The 26,479-nt window shown below is 42.7% G+C and overlaps 1 protein-coding gene across 2 annotated transcripts in view; it reads right to left on the bottom strand.

Annotated features, from left to right (window-relative positions):
- Positions 1-1,265: 1,265 nt before the first annotated feature.
- AKAP17A (A-kinase anchoring protein 17A) overlaps positions 1,266-26,479 on the bottom strand; it is a 68,605-nt gene continuing 43,391 nt past the window's right edge. For both annotated transcript variants that reach the window (XM_085622158.1, XM_085622157.1), the window contains exons 4-5: positions 14,153-14,393; positions 1,266-2,599 (exon numbers count right to left, since the gene is read on the bottom strand). In XM_085622158.1, coding sequence (XP_085478284.1) covers positions 1,757-2,599; positions 14,153-14,393 — 1,084 coding nt within the window. In that variant the 3' untranslated portion in view covers positions 1,266-1,756. The remainder of the gene's footprint in view (positions 2,600-14,152; positions 14,394-26,479) is intronic.

Genomic DNA, 26,479 nt, shown 5'->3' with positions numbered 1-26,479 from the left:
GGGGGGCGGCTTGTAAATGAAAAAATAACCAGGAAAGGAAACATTAAGGAAATGACTGTATTCAGCAGATTGGCTTTTTTTTATTTTTTTAAACTAGCAATCATAAATAAAGTTGCCAATCACACATGTTAACATACAATAAACAATTCTTTCATTGATGCTTTCATGTAGCCTAATTTGAGGATTAGTGCAACAATAGTAAAGCTCTTTGACCGACAATAGAAAAATGTTCACCTGGTGAATCTTTGCTAAAGTATTGATAATAGGAAATGGCTTGGTGCTTCACACCAAGAGCCTTTTAAGAGAAGAACAACTGTCTGCTTAGTAGCATTTCCGTTATTTTCCATGAGAACGTATCTAATATGTAAAGATTATCATCTATAAACCTAGATTCGATAAACAAGTAAATAACTATTTACTCTTCCACTATGCTACAGCACACTTAGTCCATTTTCATTTGGACGTTTTCTCCCACTCTCATCTTCACGGGGGCGATATATCAAACCGGATTGGATTTGCTGGTGATCTTGACTAGCTTTAGAAAAAAACTTTAATCTCTTTAACTAGTTAATTTAGCCAGAGGGCTCTTGTTCACTACTTATTAAACCGAAGACAGGGTATTAATAAAAAGAATACTTAAGGTGAGGGTCGATTTGTAACAAACAGGAAAAAGGCATGGTTAAGGCCCCTTGCAAAGACACTGAACTATGCGGGATCAGGTCCAGGGCCGGACTGGGAATCAAAACCGGCCCTGGCAAAGTGCTCAGCCGACCCCCCCCCCCCCCCCCCCCCTCCCCCCGGGGCTTGGGGGTGTCGCCGAGCTCTTTGCCAGGGCCGGTTTTCGGCCGATTTTGTTACAGGTCCGATTTTGCTGCAAAGACGGCCCTGTAACAAAATCGCCCCCCCGGGGCCCAATACCGGCCCCCACCCGTGCGGCGCACCGGGGGATTGCCCGGTGCCCGCTAAGGCCAGTCCGGCCCTGATCAGATCTTTCAGAACAATCTTTTACATTGTCAATGTATGGCGTGGTTGATAAAAGAAAGAAAAGTAGGACGAGTAGCCTTTGTAGGATTGTATGGTTATGTATGTTTTTTTGTTTAAATACATTTAGTTATTATTTAAAGACAAAGTCTGGAACTGAAAATAGGAAATCGGAATGTTAGTTTTGATGCATGTAAAATACCAAACATGTACTTTAAAAGAAGTCTGGCATTGTGCAAATGTTGATTATCTGTGCGAAAAGGAACCGCTAAATTTAACAAGTGCACAATTCAATTCTTTATTTTGCTGATGAAAAAGTCACATTTTCCAGGAGTGTATGCAGATTAACTTTACTGGTAATAACGCAAAAGACTTCCTTTTCTCTATTAGGCAGAAATGTTTCAGCACTTTGTGCAAAAAATTCATAAGTTATTTGAGCGGAGTGGGCGCAAACATAAAAACGAACCCATATATTTCTAACTTAACATAAAAGCAGCAAAATATGAAAAGCAATTTGCTTTGGATGTCCAAAAACTACAAGTTTCATTTGATACTCCCCCCAAATAGTTTGCTTGCGACTGAATGAAGGGCACATAAAAACAGTGGTTAACAAAATGTACATGATCTGCATCTTCAAACAACTAGCAGATTGTTTCTACTAAGGTTTCGACCGTAGAGTCGTTATGCCATATTTCCAGATAATGCTATACTTCCAGATAGTCATTTCTGAAGCAGTGGGTGTCAAAAGAGTCTTGGCACAGGCCCATGCCCTCTATCACCTATGAAGAGGACTGATTTCCCTACTTAACGACCGCTTCCGATGACTTCTTTTTCTGTGGTTGTGGCCTCTCTCATGCTTATCCTCTTTCCTTTCACCACTACAAGCTCTCTTGTACAAAGTGGAGGGGGGGCTAAGGCTTCGCTGCAGAGGTCTGCCACCTCTCCTGGAATGTTTTTTATGATGTTTCTTTCCGTTTCTACGACCCTCATCTCCAATGCCAAATTTTCTCTTGTGTTTACTTTGATGCCTTCTGAGTTCATCATCAGAACTTGTCTCTCCTTCAAGCTTTGCTCGTTGAGATGACAACTCCTTGCATGAACTTTGCTCCATGCTCAATGTATTGATACGCCAAATGTCACTATTAAGAATACTGGAATGCACATCAAGAGGTCTTTCTTGAGAATTGTTCTCATTCTTAGAGTCATTTAGTTTAATTATTTTGGTAGAATGATCATCATGAGAGACTCCATTGAAATCTTTGGAATTTTTAATAATATCCTGACTGGACATCACCTTCAACTGACTAGCTGAAGTTTGTGCTGAAGTAGACGTAACATAACTAAATGACTCCGATACTAGAACAGGATCGCCAGACTTCACAGAGCTGCAATTCAGGATGGTGGCCTCATCAATTTGTGAGATTACTTTCCTCTTTTTCTGAAGGTTATTTAGCAGTTTTTCTCTAAGCTCTCTCTCTTTTCTTTGAAGTGCAAGGGTTCGCTGTTTTTCTTCCTCCACACGTCGAAGCTCTGCCTCTTGCTTCCTTCGTCTCTCCTCAAATTCTTGACGACGGATTTGTTCAGCTTCCTTCTGCTCTTGTTCCAAAAGTTTTACGGTCTGCAAATCAGAAAAAAATAATAACTTTAGTAAGAAGTATAAAACAGATACACTAGGACAAGGTGACCAAAACGAGGATTCAATAAAGTGTTCCCATGCAAACAGCAACATTTCACTGGACATTGACAATCAATGCAAAATAATAATAATAATAAAAAGACTTATCAACAGGAAAAAGGCATGACATAATCAAGAGACCTACAGCTATTATATGTATATATATATATATATATATATATATATATATATATATATATATATATATATATATTTAAATTTCAAAGTTATGATATCTTTATAAGGCTGTCACAAAGTGCTAGCTTTACAAAAGGTATCAACCACAACAGCCTTCCTTGCAAGGGTGGATATTGTTTACTTTTCTATGTAATGCATTGTACAGCCAACAGGTTTTGCCCTGCATTTTCTTGAACAGACATTAACATAACAGTAATATTTTGTGCTACAGGACTATAAATTGAGTATTTCTTTTTGAGGTCACAAATTAGAAGAGTGCCAGCTCAAGGAAAAGGGAATAGGATTAAAAAAATTAAATTAAAAAAAGTGACTTCAACTTATCCTGAGGAAGACAACAGATATCCTTTGCATTATGGGCATTGTGCAATAAAACAAGTAATACATATTGTTTGATTTTGGGGGAAGGGAGGTCTGTATTGTGCTCTGGGTTAACTCAGTCATTCTGTTACAAAGAGAGTAGTGCAAGCAGTCACGATCTCATTACAGGGAGAAAGGGTATGGAGGATGAAAGAAAGAAAGGAAACAGAGGTATCCTAGGTCTCGGACTCAGTGGGGAAGAACAAGTCTGGTCTCTTGTAGCGCTCACACACCCCGAAGGATGTCATGCTTCATCATCAAGCAGTTGCTCCTCGTCGGGCTGGCGTTGCAATGCCCGATGGGTCCCCCGAAGGATCATTTTTTCGGAGATCTTTTGAGAACTGCCGTTTGATGCATGTGGGTGTGTGGAGTGAGTCCTATGTGGAGGGTGATAAAAGTGCGTGCGGAGCGATAAAACTGTCCAGAGTAAAAAACCCGTAGGTTGGAAGTTACCCCTGTAGGCGCAATGTGCCCAGTTAACTATGAGGTCGACATGTTTCACGCCTCTGTGGTCAAAATGATCCCTGGCGTTTCATCAGGAGCAGAATAGACTGAATGTTGTGTGGTGCACGTGGAAAATAATAAAGGGGTAGAATTAACCCTCTGGACGATCAGTGTGGGCCATAAACTAAGAGTCCTTTAGTTAAGGCTGCAACTAAATAATCAAGTCCACTTCTGATCGTGACCTAGAAAGAAAGAAAGCAAAACAAGAGAGACATACTTCAGGTAAGTAGGGGTGGCTAAAAGTTATGCCTCTGCGAACATATGTCAAGAAAACGCATCTTGCGTTTGTGAATAAGACACGAGAGAGACAGACCAGGTATGCATAGTACCCTCCACTCCAAGGAACCTGCGCGATGAAACAGCCAGATGCGTTAGACGGAGTGTCAATACAGCTCCGTCTGGTGAGCGGCGGCCATGTCGACTCCCCGCTCGGCACCTTGGAAGCATCAGCATCGGGGATGGTACTTGAGAGACGTGAGGGGCCCATAACTTAGGTCCCGCAAAGCACTGGTCAAGCGTCAAAATGGCCTGCTAAAATTGATGATAACACCAAGCACAGTGTGGAAGAAACGGATGGTGAGGGCTCAAGTTAGCTCCCATGCGCAGTCCAGTTTCAAAAGTTTAGAGAGAAGAGAAGAAACGTGCCAATAGGACAAGGTATGTATAGGTTATGCTGCTGTGACCCTTACCTAGTAGGGGAAGGAGAAGTACTCCATAGGCTGTTGGCGTAGGGTGCCCACACCTTACCGGGCTATAGAGAAGACAACTGGACATGACAGGGAAACAAAGTGAACAAACTTGCATGCCCCACGGTTCTTGTTGCATTCACTTATTTAAACACTGTCCATCGCCATGACCAAGGCTCTTTTACTCACAGTTTAGCTCGGGTGTCGGCTCCTATACACCTGCCCCGTCCTGATGCGTGCCTGAAAGTGAGAGGGAGCAGGCGGGGACTATCTAGAAATACTCTTGTTGATTGAACGAGGGCGGACCCTATTTCCGGTATGCTTCGTAATGGTCTCACCGTGCTGCTCCTGCGTGAGTTACCAAAGTGTATCTATAGCGCCCATGTGCACCTTGAAAGAGCATAAAGTAGACTGCGCATGAATTCAGGGAGGGACGGAGGTTCCTCCGATTGAAGTGCTCTGTTCTCGAGCAAATCGGCACCGTGAAACGGATGCGTGCACGCCGACTGGGGATGTCTGCGCAAGCGTATCACAAAATGCCATAGCACTGGATGTGCTTACTTGATATTAGTAGGTCTATGGAAAAAGGTGTGGAATGACTTGTCTGGCTCTCACCAGGTTCTGTTACCCAGAATCCCTTGCAAAAAAAACCCAAAAATTTTCCTCACATTTATGTGATGGAAAGTTCTGGAATCTGCATGGATCCACAAAATTCCACCCACCCTGAATTCCCCAAAGTCTTCTGAGAACAAGCATTTGCAATAGGTCTCGCAATTACTATACTTTGAGCTACTGGCATTGTAAATGACAATGTCTTTTATCTATGTGTGTTTTTAAAACAGATAAATAAAAGGCATTGACATTTACACAAGTGGGTGCCTAATCAGTTAGATGAATGTGCAGGTGGATAAGTTGGTGAATGTGTGAGTTCAGACCACATTCTTGGTTAGCTGATATTTCTCATCTGCGTCTGAAGAATCCTGCTACTGTCACTTTGCGATCCTCAGTTTCTGGTGAATCTTTGTTCTATTTACTGAGAATTAGCCATCACCTAGTCGGTCATTGTTATTTGAGCAGCCTGGCCATAGTGTAACTATGCCCTAGACGTCCACGAGGGTACAAACCTCTTTGAAAGGGTTTTGAATGCATGTATACCAAGCGTTGTGCAATCCCAGGCTTGAGCTGCACCTGTTCAAAATGTTGAGGGCCACCAATGAGTATACTTTAGGTGAGGTGGGGACAACTAAAGAACGGCATATACAAGGCTTGTGAAAAAGTCGTACCTTTCCTGATAAGGAGAATGTAGATTAGTTTACAGTGCAAGCTGGACAAGAGAAGGTACACTGTGATGAGTGCACCAGGGGTGGAGGATTGTGGGAGCTCACTGAGGACATGCTGCGTCCGATGAGTCCTATGTTGATATCAATGACGCAGGCACTCTAGCTTGAGGGAAACCTGCACAGATATTTCCAGGCCGAAGCTTGAACGAAAACTGAAAGCCAAGCATGTTTATTTTTACAATAAGAAGTGATCAAAAGGTACACGGTGCGAGCATTTACAGTGCGAACATTTAGTAGGTTTCAAAAGCTCGCTATGTGATCTGGAAAATGCTTAAATGCGTTTAATTATTCAGACAACGTGCTCAGCTGGCTACTGCATGCTAATGAAATATGCGTCACTGTTTCCCTTATCAGATCTTACAAATCAGTGGGGCTCTCAAAGTCCAGTGTACACAACACTGAAGTACAGCTAAAGGGTAAAAGTAGGGAACTGCCTGGGATCGGGTGGGGTTGCACAAGAGAATGCGAGGCTCGGTGCTGCATGCTTCCTTTGAAAGGAAACTGCATGCTGTTGCAAGCCCTAGTGGATAGCTCTGGGCTGCAGATCAGCAGAAAGTGATCTATATCTGGAGGTTAACACACTGCCACGAAGCCAAACACCCTGCTACCCGCGGTTACCCCCGTGTCCCCCTCCCCACAACACCTCTCCCACCCCAAAGGGGCTAATTCTGCAGGAAAAACTGGCTTGCACAATCCTGCATGATCCAGATGTTACATGCAACGTGATGCATAAGCAAAGGATATTTCAATTTAATTTTAGTTGGAAGGAGGCTATTTGAGGGCGAAAAAACCTTTATACTAAAATTCCCCAATATACGAGCGCTGAACCAGCATTTATTTCAACGTTAAAAAAAGAACCTAATTTGAACATTCTGCACGTCGAGACAACCCGCACAGCCACGTAGCCCATGACACGGGAACTGAAACACGCAGGTTGCTGTACATTCCTCCTCACACATACCTCCTTCCAGCGCTAGAGCTGGTCTGGGTTTCCAAGTGTCCTCCTGTAGCAGGGCGTTGGGAGTTAAGTGTGCTCCCCACTCAGCGGCAGCCGCGTGTCTGCACCCCGGTTCCCTGCAGCCGAGCACACCTCCCGCAGCGCGCCCCTCCACGGCCTGGACCTGCACGGGGGTAGCCTTCTTAGGAATTCGATTAATTTGAGAGATCCAAGATGTACGCACAGCAGAGCAGTGGAGACAACACTTGTCCTTGTTGACTCCATTTGCATCCTAGGGGAAACTTCATTGTTTGCTTAGGGAAATGCCTGGTGAAGGATGCTTTAGGCATAAAAAAAAAAAATGAATTACACAGGTGTGCTTTTGTTTGTAAATGTACTTGTGGACAAAACGTTGCTGACAGCTCCTAGTTTGTGGTGGTGCCATCTGCACTTATTTTTGAGCTGGGAACTATTTTTCATTGCGACACCTTAATCCAGAGAAAGTGGTAGAACAGCAAAAAAGGGAGAAAGAAAAAGATGGGAAAATTGTGACAAATGGAGAAAGTAGGTAGGGGTGAAACGGTATCTGCAAGGAGGTTAAGAGACAGGAGGGACTGAAGTGAGAGGTGCAATGGCCAGAGTTGCCGGTCTTAGAGCTGGCGATCCAAGTTTGAGTCTTGGCGTCCTCCTGGCATCCTGTGATTCTAGGCACCTGCCAATGTCCCCGTGCCTAGAAATAGCACCCAGAATCCCTCACAAAACCGGCGCTCTACAAATCTGAGTATTCAAGAAAGAGGAATACGCTGTAATTCATGGCTAGGCAACCTTGGAGTTTGGCAGCAGCGACCGAGGGATTCTAACAAAAACACGGAGCAAGCACTCTTTGTTTTACAAGTCAAACACTGTTGACAACTTCTAATGAAACTGTGATCCGTATTACAGAGCTTTGGGTAGTATGAAACTGTCAGTAGCGAAGTACTGAATCCTCTATGGGGCGCGTGCTTTCCTCTGATGGAACAACTTCACTGATCCTCTGGTTTGTGTAAATTACTTCCCACCTGATGTGGGAAGTAATTTACACATCAGGCTTCAGACCTCAGCGCTATTATTCCCACAGAAAGTGCTTGCATTCTTCCGTGACTGTTAGTAACAAGCTGTCGTCGTGAGAGTAAAAGCGTGCCATGCGCGTACTGCTCAAACGCCGCGAGCGCAGACAGATGTGTGTACGCGTGCACAACTCCTGTCCTCTGCACGCGTGCACATGTCCTGTCCCCCTTCCAACAAAAAAACGACAACAATAGATCTCGCCAAGGCGAGCAGCGCATGCACTGCATCGCTAGGCGAGACCTAAAAATGGTACCTCACTTGTGTGGGTAGGCCTAGTGCCCGCGAAAGCAAATGGCCCAAAACGCAACCTGGACACACCACATTTTCACAGTGAAAACGGACCCTTTTTTTGCAAAGTGCCTAGCTGTAGATTTTGAACCCTAGCTCTGCTGGCACATAGGGAAACATAAAAAACCTATACATTTTTTAATACTAAAATAGGCTATGTCCCAGAAAAATGCCAAAACGGTGTACAATTTTTTGGTTTTCTTACAAAAGTCTGCTTGTCCCTGAAAGCTGGGAAGATGGTGATTTCAGCACCACAACCCCTTTTTTGATACCATTTGCAGGGAGAAAAAAAAACATCTGGAGCTCTTCTTTTCCCATTTTTCCCCCCAAAAAACAAAATTTAGCTGTATTTTGGCTACTTTCTGGGTTCCCTCCAGGGGAATCCACAAACCCTGGATACCTTTAGAATCCTCATGATGTTGGAAAAAAAGGACACAAATTTGGCGTGGATACCTTATGTGGTCAAAAGGTTACAGGGGCCTAAGCGCGAACTACCCCAAATAGCCAAAAAAAAGTCTTAGCATGGGGGGGATGGGGGGGGGGTGGGTTCTAGCAGCGAAGGGGTTAAATGCTTTCTTTAAGTTTGCAGTTTTAGTTTACACTGCAAAGGAGAAAAATACCGGATTGCACTGATTTTCCCAATTTCCCAAATAGTCTTGATTTAACAATACTGGTCCGGCTGGTACCAGCAGTGTGACAACCTTATTAATGGGACTTGGAGGGGGTGGGACTCCGGATTGGTCTGGATAGGGACTGGTCTTTGAAATTAGATGTAACGTTTTAATGGAGGTTTGATGGGGGCTTTCAAGCGGGGTCTCGATCTATAGCTTTAAAAAGGGGAATTGACGCGGCTTTCTAAGAGCAGCTTGGAGAGAATCCGAAGAGGCATAATGATCGGAACTTCAGAACGGAATGGGGAATTTTAAAGTTTTACAAGCCTTTAAAGACTGTCACTGAAATAAAATAAAGAGATGCACGGGGCATTCTAAATTGGACTAAGGGGACCTGGATAGAGATTTCACCTAGGGCAAATCTCAATGTGCCAATAATTCTGTAAACCTCCTAATCTTCGACTCCATCTGCCCCTTCGATAATCTTAAAGGGGTGGGGGGGGGGTACTCTCTCGAAAACATAATACTAGCTGTGTGTCTGGCTAAAGTCATCTTGTAAGCTTTCCTGCTTGGAAACAATGTAGAAAGTTCAGGATCCTCACTGCACTGTATTAGTGTTGATGTACCCTTCCTCCAGGCGTGTGTCCAAGCTGGCAGGCTGTAGCACAGCATAACATAAGCTAAAATATAGAAGTCCACGGAAATGAACTAAAGCAGTGACCAGTCTGCTGTCTTGAATAAAGTCAGTCCTTAGAGGGTTCAAGAGAATGGATAGAGTCAGATAGATTACAGTGGATTAGTAGGCGTCCCAGCTGAAGAACTGGGAATTTTTAGACTACCACTATAAGAGGCATTACTTTGAGTAATTACTTTACACAACCAAGTCATTCTCCCTCCAAATGACTGGCAATATTATAAATAAGGCTTCAGTTTTTCAATGTTTACTGATTTTATTTTTACATATACAGACAGAAAAAAATAATGTTTATCCCGTCTGTATTTATTTTTAAAAGCAGAAAAATACTGAAAATGGCACTTCTTGGGGGGAAACTCTCAATGATGTCTTTCGTGAATTCCAGGCAACAGCTCGGCAGATAGACAGCATGGATTTAAAAAGCAAGATGAGATGTCCTTAAATACAGGCATATGTTAACATATATTTGTAGTAGAACGCTAATATGTACCTGCAGGTGTAGTGTTTTGTTATACAGGGCTGTTTAATTTGTGTTAACGTGACAGGCATCCATGTATGAGTGCACTTCCACGAGTTAAATAAACATGAAAATATAAAATTTTACAGCCCTATTTAATCTCAAAACACAAAATAAATATGGATAAATAGTAATAAAATGGCTAAAAAATAAATATGGATAAATACAGACGGAAATGTTACAAAATTAAATACCATAAAACTGGGAGCCCTAATTATAAAGCATCTATAACGGACCAGGAATTGGACTGGCATACCACTCAATATGAAAAGAAGCGGATAACATTGAAGCTTACAGAAATTGCACTGTGCACACTTTTTGAACTGAAAAGAATTCATAATTAAAAACGTATTTACCCGAACGATTTTCTTCCGATGCCTAAAAATATATATGAAGATACTTGCTATTTTTATAAATTGTTGTGGATCTCCATTTTGAGTCGTGTGCGTCATTTATAGACTATGGTGTGTATTTGTAGATGTCTTGTACCCCTCTCGGTTAAGCCCAAGGCTGCATGATCACACTACCCCCCCCTCCCCTAACTGAGCACCTAGGATTTGCTAGAGCAAGCCCCCTGCCCACTCATAAGCAAACCCCAGGATCTTTGCACGGTATATCAGATTATGATATACCATATAAAGAGCCAGCTTTCTCCACCTCCATTGGTGTCTGTTGTTGCCATCATATCCAAGTCCCTGTCCACAGTCAGGTTGAGACCTCCCCAGTGATTAAGAGGGCATTTGGGACTTGTAGAATCAATTTCCCAATCATTACAAAGCCATTGATTGCAGCCCTGAGGGGTGTGTGTGTGTGTGTGTGTGTGTGGGGAGGGGGGGGGGGAAGACATACCATCAAACCACCAATTGTTTCACCACTCCATTTCCCCAACCTCTGGGTCTGTCCATGTGAGGGATCTATGAACCAGGATTCGTACTTCTGTATGACGTAAACACAGAATGGGCCAACATTTTGTATTTACCTAGACCCAGAAATGTGCAATTGTTACCCTCAGGTGCATTTCCTGTAGGAGCAGTAAATCTGGGTTGTGCCTATTAATGAATTGTCAAACCATTCCCCTTTTTTTCTTTTACCGTGGCCATTAACATTCCAGGATAAGTGTTAAGCTAAGAAGCATGGGTCCTAATAGTCTTGTCCCCAATCCCATTTATGCCGCCATGATTGTAGCCTTCCCATCCATCGATCCCCTCCCAGATACAATTGTAAACCCCTATCCCACCCCAGATTTCCCCTCCCTAATGCCTCATGCGATGTGTTGTGAACTACCCACCTCCCCCAATGCTTGAGGTTTGTCGCTCCCTCCACATGAACTTCTTAGCAACTAATAATAAGGACTTAGCTGTACTCCTTCCGTGGGTGTGTGTGTGTGTGTGGGGGGGCGCTGTGTGGCTCTCATGTGAACACCCCTCCAGTGATACCCTTTCTTCAAAGTCTACCGTTCGGGAGATCAGTCTTACATGAGAGCCACTGGGGCAGCAGATCAAGCCTCGTCTCTGCGCACCGTCACCGGTGATGTCTCGGTGTCCGGTGCTCAGTGATGGCTTGGTCCAGGGGACTCCCTTCCAGGCAACTTCACTCCACCCCGGCCTTGGATCACTGGTCTCCAGCCCTCCACCAGTCCCACACCCCATTCGGATTGGTGAAGAACCAGGATTTGCCTTCTTCCAAGACTTTCAATTTTGCAGAGAAAAGCAGCATATATTGTAGGTTCCTTTTCTGCTGTTCCGCTTCGGCCATATCAAATTTTCTGCGTTGGGCTTGCACCTCCCGAGTAAAATTGTGGTTCTCAACTGCAAGTGGTCCCTGGAGCCTTGCAGCTTTTAACACTGCGCCACAGTCTTTGTAGTTCAAGTCTCGCAATTAACGGTCAAAGACGCACTACATGTTTAGGCAGCACCCCGGAGCCCTGTTGGTACTCTCCACCAAAAAATGGACAGAGATGTTTTACAGCTGAAGAATGGATTTCAGCAACCTTTCTACGTATTCTTCCTCATTTGTGCCCTCCACTTTTTCTAAGAGGCCTACCAGTCTCGCATGATTTCTTCAGGATCTCCATTCAGCCTCCTCAGCTCATGCATCCAGGCGATCAGTAGCCTCCATAAGTTGGAGGACTTCTGTTTGCCAATGGTTAATGGACCACAGTGTTTCCAGACCGTGGCCTCCACCGTCCCCAAATGTGCAGAGATCTTTTGCAGTTTTGTGCAGATTAGGGCAACATGCAGCGCAGCAGTATCTATTTTATGTTTCAGTGCGTTTTTCGTTTCTATCATTGCTTGCAAAAGGTCTCTCATGGAAAGCTTCTGTAGTCCTGTTCAGACTATTGCAATAGACCTTCATTCGAAGGGCAGACAGAAATAACATGAGATATATGGCCAGCAACTATGTCAAAAGTATGAGCATTAGTGAGAAGCCACTACAAATCTAAGAGTGACCCCTACAAAAACCACACCGCTAGGCAATTCAATAAAGGGTACCTCTTCAAAAGAACATATATTGTGAAAAGGCAATGTAGACCATTTTAAGCAGGTTTTCTAAAGGTTCCAACACACCCAGTGGAGTACAAATGGAGGAGGCCAACTATAATGACAGGAAATGTGCATCAGTGAGATCACAAAGCAGCCATCCTATGCTGGAGTAAATTATCTAAATGTGGATCAAAGGACAGGTTTGGCAGGCTCCCGAATCTTTAGTCCTTACTTGGTTGTCAAGCAGAAATCAAGACTGACACAACAAAGGAGTAGATTTACTAACATCTGAAGGTGATCTACATGCCATGTCTAGGAAAGTACACAAGAAATATCAGGTGGGCAAGGCACTATGGAGAGAAGCCTCAAACCAGTTCTGCAAGTAATGTGCCCTCAAAGTGGCCACTATCCACCCAGAACAAGCATACAGATGAATGCATCATACAAATATAACAGGCACCACACATCACCTCAAAGCCAAACACATACATGCAGGAGGATGTGGAGGAGACTAGTTATGGGATACTTAGGCTTATCAACCCACTAGTGAAAAGGAGGACTGTTGCCCTGTGGATATGTACGTTGCTACAATCAAATAGATTAGTCTCTTCAGAAAGCAATGAGGGGGTTTTGGTTGCTCTCCAATATGGCTGGGGGTCTAGAAGAGCACTGTGTTTACTGGGTTGAGCAAAAGCAATATATGGAAGAGTAAAAAGGAAGGTGGGAGATACTTTCCCACCATTGCAAGGATTTTGTCTACATTTCATATATACAATCTGATTTTGCACTTCTGGGTGCGTCACTGGGTACCTGAGTGCGAACCTGTTGCAACAGGTCTTCACTCCACACCCATTACATTAAAGGCACTCCTTACAGCTGCATTTGCTGTCAAGCTATCTTCCTGAGCATATTTGTTTGGATCCATCCTACTATTTCAGTAGTGGATGAGCTAACACCACCATACGAGGAGGATGACTCAATGAAATGAACCCTCACCACAGATCTATTGGTTGAGCGTTTTAGTCAAAGCAATGAGTTTACTGAATTTGCCAGATACTTAGCACGTTTAGTTTACTGTTGGTAATTAGATTTACGCAGAACCATGAAGGTGAGGGCCATAAAGTAGTTAATTTTCCAATAAATGTGTTGTACTTTGAAAAATTCACATCATTTGGCAGCCATTTTGAATGTTTACTCTTTTGTAGCTGTAGAAAGTGTTTTATACTAGAAGATGAATAAGGGGTGGTGGGGGGGTGAAAAAAAAAAAGAAAGAAAAAAAAAAAAAAAAGAAGGGGGTGGGGACTCAGCGTGTGCTAAGACCTTTGGAGCTCTTTAATTCATCTGCATAAAACCTGGCTAGCTATTACCAGGAATTGCTCAATTTAGGAACTGCAGGTTTTGTACGAGGGAGGGAGGTTCAGGGTTAAATGGAAGGGAAAAAATAAGGATTTGCTAATAACTAAGAATTCTATTAGGATAAAAACAAAGCTGGCTTCCAATGATAAGAATTTCAATAATAGAAGATCACTAAAGCAAGAGCAAGGCACACTTTTAATATTAAATTGATTTTCATATAGTGCCTGCTACTTGTGTAACACTACTTATTTAATGACTTTCACTGGAATTAAATTTTTAGTCGACCCAATAGCATTCAAACTGGTGACCTGCAGGTTCCAAGTAGTTAAGTGCTTAACTTACAGTCACATGTTATTGGCCACATTAAACAAGATAATTTAATAAAAACAAGTAAAATGTAGAAAGGGAAATTAGTCACCTTAGCTCTACCCAGTAGCTCCGCAATCAATCTGAGTGATTCTAGATTCCTCTGAGCCAGCAGCAACTTTCTTTCCTCCAATATGATTTTCTCTTGCAATTTTCTTTGTTCCTCCGCTTGCAGTTTCTCCAGCCTTTTCTGGTTCCTGCGTGCTTCTCGATCCCTTAGTTTCTTCTCTTTCTTGCGCAATTTTTCTTCCCTTCTTCTTTCTTTTTCAAGCTCTTCCTCTTCTTTTTGTTTCCTAAAACAAAATGTATATTTTTATCCTAAACCAAACCATGTTGAGCTATTGAACGGAAATGCTAATAACATGTTTGAAGCCTTACAAATAAACTATGTATCCTTAGCCAAGCACCTGAACTAAAGGCATGTGCACAGATTGTCCTAGAAGAAGAAAACAGAATTACACAATGAAAGAGTGTTCCCAATTTCACTAAGCAAGACTTCTACCAATTTAGTTGGAAGACACATGGTTTGAGCTAGCACAAATAGCACAATGGAAATATAAGGAGATTAGAATCAACACAATGTATACCAAGACAATGTTCTTCTAAACCGATCATATACTCTAAATTGACACAGGAATTAAAAGCAAAGATTTAGTTTAGGTCACACAAAAAGACCAGGAACGGCAAGGAAATTTATCAGTAATAATAATAAGTCTTTATTGTCCAATTAATAAAAATAATTACCATCATAACGAATAACAAATTTCTTAAGCAGAGTCGTAAATAATAATTTTTGAACAGATGCACTACAAATATTAAGATAATGTAGTGATGACATGCTGTTCTGAATCATTGAACCACATAAAACATCATAAAAGTAATATATCACTAAATTTGATTATGTAACGACTCAATATAAATAATAAAACATTACATATGTTCAATCTTCGCTGCTTTGCCCAGCCCAGTAATTAAAATGCCTTTGTGAAATCCCTCCGAACAAGCTATATTTGATAGTGACACATATAATAATCTTAATGATAACTTACTCTATATAATGCCTCCATAACTCTACTTGGAGATTAACAGCTTTTTATTATCATATGCGAGGGAACCTATATTGCAAAACAATACTATTACAACAAAAAGGTTATTAATATAACCATTTATGATTCCTGTACCATAGGTGGAACTTCAGCCTGGGTCAGTTTTTTCTCAGCTGTAAGGATGAACTTAACAAAAGATTTGTTAAAAAAGTGGTTTGCCCTAAAAGGCACAATAGAATTGCTTGGCGGCAAGTTCTTGCTCCTATTTTCTTAAAAATTGGTTTTAACAGTATTTGCCTGTCTTGTCGCAATCTGAGGCAAATACATACAATATGCAATAGCGTTTCATTGACGCAACCACATAATCTACAATTTTGTGTTTGCCACATTTGTACACATCTCAGAGTCCCATCCTTTGTTGGATAGCGGCCAAATCTTACCTTATGATATCCATCCCTTAAAACCAGTTGTAAATGGAAAGTTAAATAAAGTTGGGGCTTGTTTTTTTTGTATGAATTAACAACTGACCAAGCATAATTCATTTCTGCAATCGCCTCATTATCTAATAAAAACGATAAAACATTGGTTTGATTTAACATCTGCTTAAAAACTATTTTATTTCTATCCAAGTGTTCCAAAGACGGGAGATTAAAAGTGTTTAGGCTTTGCGTTAAATAGGATCTCCAAGCATTAGCATAATCTTGTATGTATTATTTCTTGCCATCATGAAATAACAAGAGAACCAGAATCTGAGAGATAAAATGGAGAAAGATAGTTTAGAAACGTGAATGTCTCACCAGAGTTTGGTTTATTAGGCCAAACACTAGTCTGACATTAGCGTGCCCAGCGTTTCTCAAAAACCCTAAAAACTGATTTAAAGACTTTTATTTGTAGTTCATCAAAGAGTTTACTATCTTTACCCCGAAAGATTACTGAACCATAAGCGAGCGAGGGAATCAGCTTCACCTTCATTACCCTCAATAAATGCTCGTGGCTGGGGCATAGTAGCCTGTCGCGCAGTAATCTAAAAGCAAAGGAAAGTGAAGTGAAGTTGCTTTGGCCTTTAAGTTAATAAAATGTTGTTTAAAAATCACTGTATCATCAAACATGATTCCCAACTATTTATACTGTTTCACTGAATCAATCGATAGCCCATTGATGTACCAGGATTTCTTTTCCGATTTTCTTGAATGTATCATCAGGATTTTAGTTTTTTTAGTATTCATTTGTAGACCATTAGTTAAAACATATTGGTTAAATGACTATCAATCTTTGAAGCCCTATTGGTGAATGGCTTAACGGTATGGTATCATCTGCAAGTATTTTACATTATGGCCTGCAAAATTTGGAGTGAGCATTGACATTTTGCATATGCTGAAATAAATCGGCCATGAAAAGTTTAAAAAGACATGATGCTAGTACGCAGCCTTGTGTTTCCAAGGGATGGGTGGTACAACCTCCACCCCCCAATTTGACCTGCACCCACGTATTTGAATATAACATTTGATCAAATATAACAGCTGTTTCGGTACAACCCATGCCAATAACTTTGCCCAGAGTAAATTATGAGGAACAGAGTCAAATGCAAATTTTAAAATCGACAAAACAGATGTAAAGCTTTCGTTTTTTATATTTTGCTCGCTCTGCCAGCAAAGTGAGCAATAGCTGGTTCCTGATAGTTGACCGACCCCTGCGGAATCCGGTTTGGAAGATTAGAATTTCTCTCCTTATCGTCACCCAGTCTTCCAAATCCTTAAGTAAACATGTTGCAAAACGTTTTGCCTCCACATCTGTAAGAGCAATTAACCTATAGTTAACCGGATTGTCAGGTGGGCCACTTTTCTATGATTAGTTGTAATATACTGCCTGGCCAATTTAGATTTTACGACATCTTTAAACTGTTGCGAAATAATTTTTTAACTTAAACTGTTTTGGCTTTAAATACGGTGCTGGGGATCCCATTTGGACCTTGTGCCAGTTTGATTTTATCATACCTATCAATATTTTTACCATATCCTCATGGGGTGACTCAAAACGCGGATAGTTAGATCATCATCTTAATGTATTAATAAACACTGTATGCTGACTTCTTTCATTTTATATGTGCAAGACTGAAATATACACCACTGTCCTTTATATGCAATTATAATTATGATTTAGGTGTTAGTCATCATTAAAGAAAGAAGTACTTCATTAATGACTATATTCAAGGTGATAACTGAAATATGAATAAAAAATTGGATGGATGCAATACAATGCAGCAAGCTGTCTTTCTAAGCTAAGTAGCATTTATTGTTCAATTTCTCTTTAGGCATTCCTGGAGCAAGTGACCTGTATTTGTGTCAGTGCCAAAGGGACCCCCCGCCCCCACCTCACAAGAAGTCATTATGGTTGGAAATAAAAATGTGGATTGTGATGAAACAGATCACAGGACGTTTTGCTAATTCTTAGTTAAACTCGGGGGCTTATGAAGTCCAAGAGTGGGAAAAAAGTTATCATTTGAATATCAATGCAATCTGCATGTCCTAAGCAAGGGCATCTCATTCACTTGTACTTCGAGCACCATCAAGTGTGCCGACGGTTGAAAGATAAAAGTGTAACCCAAAAATACTCCCTTCACTTTGGGTGCCTCAAGGTTAGCCGCTCATGCAAACAGGCTGAATACTACCCAGGAAGTATGGAGGGCTCCATGATTTACAATTTGGCTATTGGAGGAGAAAAGTGCATGGACTAAAAGCATTCTACTCTTCACAGACTAAAATCCTCTTCAGAGGTCTGAAGATTTAACAAGACTGCTGAGGGAGGTACTGTTGGACAGCAGAGTTGGTCTTCAACTCTCAAATGGATCAGGTGAGGATTTGGAATCAGTGGGGCCACTGTGAAAGAAAAGAACTGTGGAATAGATGCATAGCGTGTGAATCCAGGAAAGGATTCATGCTGCAAAAACCCATTCCTGAATAGAACACACACTGACAAAGTCAACTGTTTTGGCTTTTGTACACTGGAAAGGCTTTTACGAAAGTCCACAACTAAGGCACATCTGGTCGGACTAGATCTTTTTCTCTTTTATATGATGTGGCCACAGGCAAATGTTTATAATTTGGCAAAAGAAAAAAGTGAACAAAAAATGCACATTTATTAAGGACCCCACTTCATGTGAAGAGTGAAATTTCAAACGTTTTTAAAAGGTGAATTTGCTTTAAAGCGCGAAGGCCTCCCAAGCTCAACTGGCATGTCTGATTTCTATATTGTTCAGTAGATGGCCTCTTTGTAGTCTGGCAAGGCTCCTTTGTGGCTCCGGAGTGCCAGACTTGGCAGGGTCATCATGGCAAGGTGCTTGTGAGCCCAGTAGCTCTATAACACCTATCAGGTTGGGTGAGTAGAAGAATATATAACACAAGATAAAGAACTCTTCGGTCTAAGAGTTATTTGCACTGTCCAGGAGAGTGATCCAGCGAACAATGGAGTGTTCCTTTATCAGGACGATATCCCTCATCTACCAAAAGGTGACATGCTTCATCATTGGCATTCTCCTCGTGCTGTGATGCCTAGTCCCAGCAAGGGCTACAACCATCTCACTAAGAGGGAGGAGATCAGGGATGTTTGGTTTCTAAAGGAGGGTATAATAAAAACCACAATGACGAGTTGGGGGTTCGGTGAGGGGCGCAGCGCCGCATAAAGTAAAGAATGCGAGTATGCATGAAGGAGTAAAAACTAGCTCAAGAGTACATAATGTGCCTTTATTCGGACGTCCGTGGCCTAGGATTAAAAACAGGGCACTGGCAGGGTAAACATATATAACTGCAGTTAGTGATGAGGATGGGCAACATGTTTCAGCCATGGGGACCCTCAATACAGGTGTTGTGGCCCACGTCAGGACCAACGTGTGCTGCTGCTCAATAATCTAGGTATTTGTGAAATAAAGTAGTTTTAAGGTGAGACAAATGATGACAAAACATCAAATGATACAATCATACAAATCCAGTGATCCTTATTCCGTCTTGGAATTTGGGGAGGGATTCACTGGTGGTACCCTACAAGTGTACATAATTAGAAAGAAAAACATTCATTAGAATATTCTATTCATATGAGTAAGATCTCATTTAAGGACAGTGTCTCTTTTGAACTATGCACCGACATTAATATAGCATACATTTAGGGCTACATATCAGATAATTCACAATAAGATTAGTGAAGGTCACTTGTTTCTCTACTGAGTTAGTAGAGAAAATTAGAAAGTGTCTAGTCAAAGTACATTACTCGTACATTGTGGGAAACAGACCTCACCTCAACCTGGCTTGCAGCTCAGGAGGCACATCGCTCTTCAAAAGTACATTAGCGGTGGATTAAGGTTCTCATTCTCATGTCTTTATCAACAAATCTGTTAGACATCTCAGAATGTGTGGGGGAGGGTTTAGTTTAACAAAGGGGAGAAATAAATATATATTGAAATAGTAACTTGACCACCAGCAAGATATTCCAGGTTGAGACTCATCTATCGCTCCAACTGGGCTGGTGTAAAAAAACAAAATACACGACAACTCCAGATCGGACAAACCAGAACAAACGACCAAGCTATCCTGGCCGACGAGGGGGAAAACCCTAAAACCGGTCCAAACATGCTTGTTTCCGGTCCAGGGAGGACCTGGCTTGGCATTTTGGGCTGGACTGTTCCCATTGAGCACAGGGCCAAGACTAATTTGCATATGGCTGGGTCCAAATTGTAATGGCATGGTGAGCAAAACAATAGATTTAGGCCCAGATCTCTGTACTGGGGTGAATGTATGACATTGTTCTGCATTCTACCCATCAATTGTTCTTTTTGCATTTGTCACCCCGAGTGGGACGGGTATGCCCAGACGTGGGTCCAATGCTCTCCATGCCACTGGAGTCAACCTACCCTGGCTGATGAGGGGTGAAACCCTGGAACCAGTCCTAGGATGCTTGTCTCCAGTCCAGGGAGGACCTGGCCTGGCATGGCAGTTCGGGCTGGACTGTTCTCATTGGGCGCAGGGTCAAGATTTGCATATGGCTAGGTTCAAACTGGAATGACATGAGGAGCAAAAAAAAGATGGATATAGGCCCAGATATCTGTACTGGGGTGAATGTATGACATTGTTCTGCATTCTGTCCATCAATTGTTCTTTTTGTATTCAGGATATGGGCATTAAGCAACACAAATATTTCTAATTGGCTCATTTTACTGTCCTTTGTAAATGGCTGCTTTTCATTGGTTAATATGGTCACTGGTCCCTCCTTTTTAGGTCTCGCCTGGCGTTAGCAGTGCGCATGCGCTGCTCTCGCCATGCGAGGGCTTCTTGGAATCAATACGACTCCAGAAGTCGTGTTGCTGCTCCGCCTGCAATTTTGATTTGTGAGCGTCGTTTTGCGTCATGGATGATGCAAAACACAGTGTAATGATTGCACCGGAGGCAATCATTATACTGAGGCTTGCCACCCTGTCCGCTTTTGGCCCCACCCACTGGGATTGGATCGTTTACTTGCGGAGGGACACGGCCTCCTTCAATTACTCTGTAAGCACTATATATGTTATTTGGTTTTTTGTAACTAACATGCGCAGTCCGCTTTTATTTTCAGGATTATTTTTTGTTTTTGTAACTTACATGCGCGGTCCGCTTTTATTTTCGGGACCGCGAGCACTATATATTTTTTATTGCTTTTCTGTTAATATGGGAGAACAGTTACTCGATTGCCTTCTCACGTAGCTCACATTATGTCTCGAATCGACTCTAGGCGCATCTGGAATCTATGAGCCGCTCCCACCGCACCGGATTGGTGTTGTTTACGTAGACGTGTGTATCTGACAAACGTAGTAAATGCACCAGCGGGCATTGTAATAGCGGGTTGCTTGTTAATATCACCGAGGGAACGGGGGCTGTGCAGTGAACAGAAAGAATACTGAGGTGCATTCAAGTTGGGGTTAGAGGCTGCGTCTGTCGGAGATCGCGGCGCTACACATGTGTGTTTTAATTAGTCTGTGCACTTCACGGAGGGCAGTATCAGAAGATGGCGAAGAACTACTGCCCCTTTAGAAAACCGAGCATCGACAGATCGTCTAATCTAGCATCTGCCGACGAAAGACCGTCTAATAGGGCATTTGTCTACGACAGTCCATCTAATTGGGCATCTGCTTACTTCCGACACGGACAAATCTCGCAGTCAGTGCGGCAGCTCTACGGGTGGGGGCGTTGTCGGGTAAGAGGCACTTCTACGGAGACGGCATTATCTGGAAGAGACGGCATTATAGGAGACTTTGTTTTTCAGGGAAAAGGGTGGCCACAGGTCCACATGCACCAGTCTGTTCTAACTCTACCCCTGGGGCACAAGCGCCACAAGAGCTTAAAGCCGTCCCGGGCACTGGCACCAGCAGAGCCTAAAGCTGGCCCGGGGGCAGGGACACTGGAAGGATCTTGCACCTGCCCTGGGCCACAGGCCCCGCCCGGCGTCACGGCACTTCACTCTTTGCAAATGGCAGAATGATGTACTACAGAATAGAGGACTGTACATCACGGAGGGACCGTTGGGCACCAGTAACCAGGGGCTTGGCGTAAATGATTACAACAATGTTTAATTAAACGCGAGCCGAAAGCCCTCGAGCTGCATTAATCACGGAGAAGTCGAGTGGCCCCTTTGTGATGGAAATGTTAAGCACATAATAGGTCAGCCCAACAATGCGGAGCCACTTCATTCTGTGAGCCGCTGACCCCTCCGAAAGCCGGGATGCGGGAAAGGTCCTGCTCTTGCGAGGGCTTTCAGCGGAGGGCTGTGGGGTGACCCCAGAGCCTCCCTGCTCACTGAGCGGGCCCCTGGGCCAGAGCAGCGCGAAAGGCAGGCAGGCCCGCTGTGGCCCACACTAACTGCTGCACGTTGCTACTTCTGGACATCGTGCAGCCTTTTTAAATGTTTGTGTTCCGAGACCGAAGTTAAATCTTTTAAGATAAGTTAACCATTACTTTCCCCATTTCTGCTAATACGTACTACCCTTTCCAGTCCCTTCCAATCAAATTAAGTCCAATGTCAATATGAGAGATACGTGTGTTAAAGTTATTGCAGCGTTATAGGAAAACTTTCTTTCCAATGTGATGCAGCGTTCTTTAGCTTTTTTAAATAAACCTTCTCTCCAAGTCTGGCAGCGCTCTTCAATAAACTTTCTCAAATGTCTTGCAGCATTCTAAAAAAAAAAAAAAAACACTACTGCAGTGTTTTTAAATAAACGTTCTCCTAAATGTATTGCAGCTTTCTTCACAAAACGTTCGTTCAAATGTATTGCAGTATTCTTAAACTTTCACAGGTACTGCAGTGTTTTAAATTAAATGTTTTCTCAAATCTATTGCAGAGTTCTTAAATAAACTCTCTCTCAAATGTATTGCAGCGTTTTAAAATAAACTTTCACTTTACCTCTCGTTTCATTCTTCACTCCTTTTTTTCCTCCTTTCATCCTTCCTGTTCTCCACTCCCCTAATTTTCTCCCTCTTCCCTGTATCTTAGTCTCCATCAGTCTCCCCTTCTCTCCTTCTATAATTTTCCTTCCTCGGATCTTTCTCTGGCCCTTCTACATCCCTTCACACATCACAATGTTTCTGCTTTCCTTTCGTTATATAACCCACTCCCTCCTCTTTCTCCTCGCCATAGCTACGTAGCGCACTGTTCATTCACTTTCCTTTCGCAGCTTTCTCGTCACTCCTCGTTTTATTCTCTTTCATAGCTCTCACTCGCCCACCTCTTTTCGTTCTCTCCGTCTCTCCCACCCTTCCATGTTTCATTCTTTCTTCCTGCCCACCTCGTCCCACTCTTCTCTTTCCTCGCATATCTGACTCTTTTACATTTCCCTCTCACACATCGCTTCGTCAGTGGTAGTACACGCTTTGTAAATACAATTACAATCTTCAGCCGCTCTTCCCTTTGTATTAAATCACTTTGCTCGCTTTCTTCACTCCCATTCTTCAACTCCACTGCCATATTTCTTGCAAGCTTCATGTTCGCCCTTCCTCTTTATTATTTGTGTCCCTATTTCTTGTTCTTCCCTTTCTCCACCCTTGAGCTCACATTTTTCCCCTCCACTGTCCCTTCTCTACCCATCTCACTTTCCATCTTTCGCTCTTCCCTATCTTCATTTTTGCTTTTCCATTCTCCTCCTTTTGCTGTACTTTCACTCCTGCCGCTCTCATCTTTTTTTGTTCTCTCTTGTCTTCAGTTCTTGCTTTCATTTCGCCCATATTTTACACACCGTCCCTCCCTTCTTTCTTATCTCTGGTTACTCTTTATCTCTTTTTTCTCCCACTCGTTTTAGCCAGACTTTCCCTCTTATCAATTTTCACTTTCTTCTCCCCATTTTCTGCCTGAAGCTAAGGTTAACGGGACTGTCTGGATTCATGAAAGCCAATGAAACAATAGCAGTAAGGATATGAAGTAACTACAAGGAGTCTACTAGTTGGTCTACAGTCCGTGTCACCCAATGGGCGCTGCGCACGAGCCCTCTTAAACGTCATTGTATCTTGAAAACGTAAGGATGTCAAAGTAATGCACGTTCTTGTGTATGCACTCTTGCTCTTCGTCTTGGCTGGAAATGTACATTTCACAAAAGTCCACATCATATTTGTAGACTGCTCTGTAAATAAACACCCGTATGCTCTGAAGATTTTTGCATCTAGGAATGCAGACTATCGGATGCGCAGGTCCAACTAAAAGCATGAACTACGGAACCCTTTTGCAACTTAAAATTGCTTTTCAGGGATAATATCTAGAACATAGTCTAATTTGATTTCTATACGGTTGGCCCATTTTGGGGAATCACGCCAATGACATGTACACATCCAGTACATATTGTTGTGAGGCTGCCTTTTGTATAGCGCTTACTGCCAGGGCCTCAGCGCTTTCCTAATCTGAGCGCCACATGTCCCGCCCTTTCATGAAGAATCCCCATTTAACAAGCATTGGCATAGCGAAAAGGTCTCACCTTTGGGACCTTATAAGTGTTTAGCCATGCAACAGTTGATGTTGTTGCACCAAGGACATTGTGCTGGATAACTAAACACTAAGAAGGTCCCAAAGGAGAGACCTATAGGCTATGCCAATGCTGATTTACTTTTGTAACCTCTCATGAGGACTGCCCCGCTTACATGTAGTGTTAATCGTCACGTTATTTATTACTGCCAGAGCACTTTTTAGTTTAGGCTTTTTTAGGCTCAGGAACTCGCTCACGCCCAAGCTTGCTCCTTCTCCTAACTATGAACAGCTGCTCTTTATATTTGGCAACGCTCGCTCCCCCTCCTTAGCTACAGCTGCTGTGGATGTCGCACTTAATCTTGAAATATAGTTGCAGCGCTGTTTTTAATTTTACAATTTAAAAACAGAATGTCTTTATTTTTTTTAAGTGCCCCATGCCATGCTTTCACTTGAACAATGGCGGCCGCACGCCTTTGTTTATGCCCGGCTCCCAGTATTCACATTGGAAAACTGGAAGTATTTTTTTTTTGTAAGCGCTCCATGCTGTGATTTCACAAAAAACAATACAGTCTCTTTAACTGCTGTGGTCTCCTCCCATCAAGCTCCTCCCATTGGCTGGTGCCTCCGCATTTACATTTTAACTTTAGCACCCCCGCTGCTTATTGCTAACATCCCCTGCTTCACATGGTGTCCCCCATCACACCGGGTCACTACATCAGGTCAGTCCTTCCCACTTATTAATCCTTTCTCACAAAGGGACCTCTATTAGCCACATAATGTACTGCACCTTTAATGGAATTATAAAGGGTGCAGCACCTTACATGGCTAATAGAGGCCACTTTACAACTCCACATGGACACCTAGTAACAGCCTCTGGTACAGCACCCTTTACTTGCTTTCTGGATTATATTTTTTAACTAAACAAAATCTAACAAACATTAACATTTGCAACGCCAATAGATCAAACTGTCACTAATGCAAGACCAATTGCATTGCAAATGCTTGTTTTTCTTTACAAATGGAGACAGCGGCCTCTCAGAGATGCTCCCAGGGAAGTGAGTGCCATATGGGGGATTTTTATTTTTATTGTCATCACTACCATCAATGCAGCAGGTACTGGGGTAGGGGTATGAGTGGCCACTGCATCCCAATTATGGGTGTCTTACTACTAAAAAGCAGAGTGTGGGTGCATATTCCTTGCTAGCATTAGAGCCCAGGTTACCCTTGCTGCATTTTAATTTAACACAAAAGTCAGAAAGTCTGCTCTGGGCTTCAGGCACAGGATTGATGGCCCTTTGGAATGGACCGAGCAGACCGCCTGCTTCGCATGGCATCAGTGGTGCTGCAGCAGCAGGTGCACCAGGGGCCAGCAGCAAGATTGGCCAGCTAAACTCTACTCAAAGCAGATTTACTAACCTTCACTGTTTTATATTAGGACCTTATCCACACTTTCTGTGCCACTGTTGTTTTGGACCTCACAGCAAGGAAGCGTGGGATGGAAAAATTGAAGCAGAGAGACACCTCATTTTGGGCCTCAGAGAGATGGTAAAGAGGAGGATGTGGCAAGATGGTAGATCATGTTTTTAACATAGGACATAGAAGACAGCCGCTTTGCAAGGCAGGAGCTATCATTAGCGATGCAGGTACGAGTCAACATGTGGGAGCTCTTTTTTCTGAAAGAGATAGGGAGCCGGTTTCAAAATTGGAGTGATGCTTAGCATGATGGGGAAGGGAGGAAAAAGGCAGAGGAGAAAGACTGATACTCAGGGTCGCAGTTATTAGTACAGCAGGTGCAATTGCGTTGGGGTCAAAGAGTGTCAGGTGGTCACAACAGCATAATTATAGGGAGCAGTATTTTTGGGTCAGTTACTGTTTCTGTTTGAATCATTTGCTCTTTTATAAGTCTCACATTTAGCGTGGACTATGAGCTTCAGAAAACGTGTCCTTGAAATCATCTAAGAGATCAGCCTGCTGCGCTCTGCTATGCCCCTTCTGCTCCCCCAGTTCTTGCCATAACGTTCTAGGGGCATTCTAAAAATACTGTATGCCCTTTTGCTCATTTCAGGGATACGGGTTGGTAACTTTTACATATTAGGGAGGGCTGCCCACAGGGCTTGGTTGTGCATGTGTCATCATTAGCTAATATATAGATGTGAAGCAGTTCAGCTAGAATTGTGTCAGATGAGGTATTTAACCCCTTAACTGCTGGGGCTTACTCCCTTACCCGAGTGGTGAACCCTTTTTCAGGTATTTTGGGTAGTTTGCTCTCAAAGCTCCACAACTTTTACCCCACATAAGGTATCCATGCCAAATGTATGTCCTTTTTCCCCCCACAATATCTGTGGGATTCTACAGCTAACTAGGAT

Source organism: Triturus cristatus, chromosome 8 (assembly GCF_964204655.1).
Source record: "Triturus cristatus chromosome 8, aTriCri1.1, whole genome shotgun sequence".
Taxonomy (NCBI): Eukaryota; Metazoa; Chordata; class Amphibia; order Caudata; family Salamandridae; genus Triturus; species Triturus cristatus.
This window is presented reverse-complemented; position numbering and strand designations above follow the sequence as displayed.